General features: G+C 43.3%; 1 protein-coding gene across 3 annotated transcripts; it reads left to right on the top strand.

Moving 5' to 3' along the window:
• Positions 1-579: 579 nt before the first annotated feature.
• LOC115748017 (pentatricopeptide repeat-containing protein At4g19440, chloroplastic) lies at positions 580-5,953 on the top strand. 3 transcript variants are annotated; one of them, XM_030684382.2, is made up of 5 exons: positions 580-2,173; positions 2,252-3,425; positions 4,559-4,656; positions 4,770-4,830; positions 5,407-5,953. In XM_030684382.2, the coding sequence occupies exons 1-2, from the start codon at positions 823-825 to the stop codon at positions 3,361-3,363; spliced, it is 2,463 nt and encodes an 820-aa protein (XP_030540242.1). In that variant the 5' UTR covers positions 580-822; the 3' UTR covers positions 3,364-3,425; positions 4,559-4,656; positions 4,770-4,830; positions 5,407-5,953. The 3 variants fall into 3 exon arrangements, with proteins under 3 accessions (XP_030540242.1, XP_030540240.1, XP_030540239.1); XM_030684380.2 differs by adding an exon at positions 4,262-4,321 and having other exon boundaries at positions 584-3,425; XM_030684379.2 differs by having other exon boundaries at positions 586-3,425.
• The last annotated feature ends 55 nt before the right edge of the window (positions 5,954-6,008 follow it).

The raw sequence follows: 6,008 nt of genomic DNA, 5'->3' as shown, positions 1-6,008 counted from the left end.
GAACCTTTCTTACATATTCCAAAGTTGTGCTCGACCTAAACTCCCAACAGTTCTCTCTAGCTTAAGGGCTCTTGGGAGCTGTTCGTAATTCCCTCACCATCACAACCACAGCCAATGCTGCTGCCACCGCTGCCACCATAAATAGCCTTTGCATCCCCTGGCCATCTCAATGCTGTTCCCTCCGCGACCCTGACCACTGCCATACCTTCGCTTTTGCGTGTGCCTGTCCTTCTCCATCCTTTCCTTGCCATGACTACTGCCACTTTCAATTGCCAAAATTCACTGCCCAGATTACTATCTCGCCGCCGTTGCATCTCATCCTCCTCGAACTTAATTTCGAACTCTCAAAATCCAACTCTAGAATGATATACCTCCGCCCCGGTAATTAATCGGCGATGAAAATTAGCCGTTCCTGCCAATAATCCTGATCGCTAAGATTAACAATTTCTGCGAAGGTCGAGATATGGACTTCTGTTAAAACTACAAAACGTTGGCAAATCGAAACGGGGAAGCGACACCTCGCTGCCCACCGGTCGCGCTCACAGGCCCACACTCGCTAAATGGAAAGCCCAATATCAATTCTTCGCGCGGCCCAATCCGAATCACCTTCTTCAACAACCCTGGCTTTTAAGTTTTGCGTTCAATAACTAACCAAACCCAAAACCTCAAATGGTGTCCACTGAACTGCGTGGCCTCTCCATCGCCGCTCCACGCATCCTCAACCTTCACCCGACGCTCTCCATTCCCCCGCCTTCTTCGCTCCCCCCTCCAACCTCATGAATTCCCTCTCCGAGTCGCTCTCCGGATCAACTTCGCTCGCGCATGGATTTGAGGAGGCTCGTCCCAGCGAAGCCCTCTCTTGTCGCCCCTTCCATTGCTCGTCCCTTGATCAGCTTCTCCTCCAATGCTCCGTCGCCTCTCCGCCCGGACCGCCGCTTCGAGCCGTTGCCCGATGATGCCCGACCCGAGGGCTCGGTCGGATCGGCGCCTTCGACACCGTCGAGCCGACGGCTCGATCAGGGTATGCTCAAAACCGTGTCCTCGATGCTCTCGAGCTCGCGCCTCGCTCATTCCCAGTGTAGGTCAGTGATTGGGCGGTTGTCTCCCGTTGAGTTTGATCGGGCGTTTTTCGCGGTCCGGTCGGACGTTAAGATGAAGACCACCCTCAAGTTCTTTTGCGTCGCGTCTCAATCCTTCAAGTTCCCATTCACCGTCCGGACGTACTGCATTTTGGTTCTTCTGCTCATTGATTCGGACCGCTTGCCGCGTGCGAGGTGGCTCTTGACGGAATTGATTCTTGGGAAGCTGCCTGTTTCGAGTGCGAATCCTGAGAAACGACACATTGAGCTGGCTACTGTGTTGGCAGAGCTGAACGTGGTGTCTGGTCTGGCCGGAGGAGTTCGGGCATTGGATACGTTAATACATGTTTGCTGTACCCAATTTGAAGATAAAGGTTCCGGTTATGCTATTGATGCGTTTAGGTTATTAGCTGATAAGGGTTTGTTTCCGTCTTTGAAGACATGCAATTTTTTGTTGAGTTTTTTAGTCAAGTCGAACAAGCTTGACAAGTGCTACGAAGTATTTGAAGTGATGCTTCGTGGTGTTGTTCCGGATGTTAACTTGTTTAGCATTGCAATCAATGCATTTTTCAAGGGAGGGAGAGTGGAAGATTCCATCCGATTATTTACGAGCATGGAGGAATTGGGGGTATCTCCAAATGTGGTTACGTGCAATAGCATGATTGATGGTCTTTGCAAGAACGGGAGATTAGATGCTGCGTTGCAGTTTAAAGAGACGATGATAGAAAAAGGTGTGAATCCGAATCTTATAACTTATAGCATTCTGATTAACGGCCTTATGAAATTGGAGCAATTTGATGAGGCCAAAATTTTCATGGAAGAAGCATCTGATAGAGGGCTTGTTTTGACCGAGGTGGTATACAACCCTATGATAAGTGGGTATGCTAAAGCAGGAAAAATCAGCGAGGCACAAGATATTATTAAGGATATGATGTCCAAGGGTATTAGTACCAATCCAGTCACTTTAAATTCTCTTTTACGGGGTTATATCATAAATGACCAGATGGAGAGCGCTGAGCTCCTTTTGGAGGAGATGCTAGTGAAGGGGCTAGCTGTAAATCCTGGTGCTTTTAATTCAGTGGCTAGCTGGTTATGTAGGAGTTCTAAATTCGACTGTGCTCTGAGACTTATTAGGGAAATGTTATTGAGAAATTTAAAGCCTAATGATGCAGTGTTGACCACATTGCTTGGTGGACTTTGTAAAGTTGGAAAAATTTCGGATGCAGTGGAACTTTGGTTCTCGCTACTGGGAAAAGGATTTACGGCCAACACTGTCACATCAAATGCTTTAATTCATGGACTTTATATAGCTAATAAAATGGAAGAGGCTTTTAGGATCCTCGAGAAGATGGTAGAAAGGGGTTTGGTGTTGGATATAACAACATACAACATACTCATCTTGGCTTTTTGTAAGAATGGAAAAGTCGATAAAGGTTTCATGTTGAGGGATGAGATGGTTAAGAGAGGCATTCCGGCAGACATCTGTACCTACAATTTGCTATTGCATGGTCTTTGCGACATGTGTGACATAGAGAGAGCTGCTAATCTCTGGGATGAATGCAAAAGAGCTGGTCTGACTCCTGATATCTACACTTATGCAATCATGATGGATGGTTACTGCAGAGGTGACAAACTTGAAAAAGGAGAAAAGATTTTCAATGAATTGGTCATGAAGAAAGTGCAACTAAATTCTATTGTTTATAACGTACTGATCAGAGCATATTGCAGGAACGGAAATACTTTGTTAGCCTTGCAACTGTGTGATGCAATGAGAACTGAGGGCATTCCACCAACTTCTGTCACTTATGGCACCCTGATGCATGGACTGTGCATGAATGGTTCTGTTGAGGAAGCAAGATCCCTCATAGGTGCAATGATCAAGGAGGGTGTCCAGCCAGATGTTTTCTGTTGCACCACCATCATCAATGGCTATTTCAAGCTAGGCCATATGGATAAGGCTGAAGCCGTGTTGCTGGAAATGTCTTCAAACAACATACACCCCAATAAAGTTACCTACACTGTGATGATTAATGGATATCTTAGATGTGGTGATATGATAAAAGTAACTAAGTTTCTGAATGAGATGGCAGGAAATGGGATTGCCCCTGATATCATTACTAACAATGTCTTGGAAAATGGGTTAAGTAAACTGGGGAAGGCAGATGAAGTTTCTGAGATGTGTGACCAGGTGTGTGGCAGAGGAGTACTATTCGATGAACTCACATATACCACCTTGATTAATGGGTGGCTTCAGAGGCCAAATATTAGATATCCAGGGCCGTGAGGAAGAATCTTATGCTTAATTTGCAACAACTGTGATTTGGGAACAAGTTCTTGGTCCGTCTGGTAAAGCTCGATCTCCACCATCTCCTTTTGCAGCTGACATTTATTGTTCTCTCTTTTGGATGCTCAATATATATTTATTCAGCACGTCTCATTTAGGGAAGCTGATTTCTGAGCACTAGAGCCATTAGCATGCGTTCTTCATCCGAGGCTAGAAGAAAAACCAGAATTTGAACTTTGCCAAAAAAAAAAAAAAAAACATAATTTGAATTACTATTTCTTAGGTAGTTCATTTTACTCGCGTAGCATGCTATATAGCTCCTTGGCATAAATGCTTGTAAATCTTCTTGTCATCCACATTTTGTTTGTCTCAACATTCCTAGGTCGTCCTCTTTCGGCTGTTATGTTGCTTGTGTAAATTTGTAGAATGTGGTGTCTAAGTCAGTTTTATGGACTCATTTATGAGATGCTTATATCGTACTCCTAAGATGGAATTTCCCTTTCATATTAATAACGAGTTCAAATTTACATGGATTTCTTTTTTGGCGTTGACATTGTGGGACAAAGCTTGGTTGTCATTGGGATTGTTGCTATGCCTTCTTATTAGTTGTATTATGTTATGGGTATTTCACTTGTGAATCTGCCACTGGCTCTGCCACATTTCATTAAGTAATATTCTGTCATCTGCTGTGTATCTTTATTTTATTGGGACCTCTCTGGATCAACCTGTGGATTGGATTTGTATCTTTTGAATCTTAAGCGGTACCATAGGAGTAACCTCTTTTGACATCTTTGTTCGGGTGAATTTCGAGAATGTGCTCATATTGGCTAGGTTCATTTTGTTTTCCTCTTTCCTTTGGGAGAGGCTTCATTCAAGTTATACCTAGATTGCCGGACAGGCTAAATGATGGTTATTTCTAAGATGATTAGGTACGAACTCTTCGACCTTTGAATATCAGGTGATATTTTTGGGGGTTTACATGGGGCTGCATGAACCATAAACTCCAAACAGTATCTATTTTTCCGATGTTAGAGACAAGTCTGTTTTTTCCAGCTATGTAAAATCACCACATTTAACTGAGCATCAACTTGACGCATGATCGACCAAAAAAAAAAAAAAAAAAAAATTGATGCATGAAGCTGACACTATTACTTAGAATTGACAGGTATTTTATTTCTCATCTGTTGTTAGCCAGCTGCACGGACTGAGCATCAGCAACCTGACACGAGAGGAAAATGCCACTCCTTAGAATTGACAACACTGGATTGCGTCCCTGATTGTTGCCCGTTGGAGGTAATTGATGTCCTATCACTAAACAAACAAGAATGTCTATGGGTTTGCATGATATATTGAAACTCCCTTTCAGAATTGTTGCCGACATGTTAATTTCTTTTTATGGCCAATAGGTTTTGCCTGATGACCATACAAAAGCTCCACCTGCGCAGCTGAGAATACAAGTATTTTCAGGTACCTTCGTTATATTGGCATCAACCTCCAGTGTTAAAACCTGTGATTTGCTTGCTTCATTCATATACAACAGCAGAATCAATTGTCATCCCTTTGAAGGGAACTAAGTGCGCTCGCATTTAATTTGATATCTTGCTTTGAGCTGTTATCCTAGCCGGAGGTTGTCTCAATCATGAGAGGATATTGTTCTTTCTTTAACCAAATCGGACCGAAAAAGGAGAAGTTCTATGAATTTCACCTTTCAGAGAACATAATTTATTTTCTTAATAAGTAGAGTCAAAATGAGAGTGGAGAGAGCCCACTTCAACACACATAATGGAGCAAAAGCTTTATAGAGCCCAGCACGCTAGTTCCAAAAAGGTTTCAGAGGAGAGAGTTTTTTCGTGAATCGCAGTCTTATCCCCGGCATCGGGATAAATTATGTTTCTGAAGGGATTCTATTCGTGGACTCTTTAATCAAATTGTAATAGAGATGGAGTAAAATGAAGTTGTGCTGAGTTGGTTCTTGTGAATTCTGTAGGTCATCTATGTTTTTCTCTTTCTGAATATGTTTGTATTATGAATGTTTAAGTGCAGGCTCTCGCGTTGCTGAGTTTTGTTTGACTCACAAGAAGACCGAATCGAGTGATGCGGAACACATCTGAAGAGTTGCAAGGGCCAAGTGCGGAACTCCTCTGCTGCGAAAAGGTCGCCGAATTTGGACTCCAGCTCCCGTGCCATGAGGTCATGGCTCGGTTATTTTCTTATCGAGGGGAGGCGCTCTGCAAGGGACTCGGATCAACTCATGTCGTAATCCGTTTCGATGCGAGCATCTGGAGATGATAACAAAAGCTGAGCGCGAAAGGAAAGCTAGATCCTTTCGCAAGTTTCAAGTCAGCCCATGGTATTCTCTAAGAGAGAGGGCACCATCACAGTGGTCAGAAGAAGCTAAACGACATTGCCTAAAAAGCTGTGGGGTGGGGTGCTATTGCGACGGAACGACGTTGCGTCATGCAATCCAGAGCTGTCCCTTTTCCATGTATACTTGTATAGTTGCCTATGCAACTTGATTTTTGGTGGATTACAAAAAGTTGTAGGAAAAATGGAAATAAAAGATATCATTTCATTTAATCTTTTTAAGTAATTATATCGCACGTGCTATTTTCAAGGGGGAAGAGTGTGTGGGGACTATGGACTTA

The sequence above is a fragment of the Rhodamnia argentea genome, chromosome 3, assembly GCF_020921035.1.
Source record: "Rhodamnia argentea isolate NSW1041297 chromosome 3, ASM2092103v1, whole genome shotgun sequence".
Taxonomy (NCBI): domain Eukaryota; kingdom Viridiplantae; phylum Streptophyta; class Magnoliopsida; order Myrtales; family Myrtaceae; genus Rhodamnia; species Rhodamnia argentea.
Note: the sequence above shows the minus strand (reverse complement) of the source record. Positions and strands in the feature narration are given on the sequence as shown.

Excerpts from the sequence above, each read along its gene's own strand:
- LOC115748017 (XM_030684380.2), top strand. The coding sequence starts at position 823 with ATGGATTTGAGGAGGCTCGTCCCAGCGAAGCCCTCTCTTGTCGCCCCT.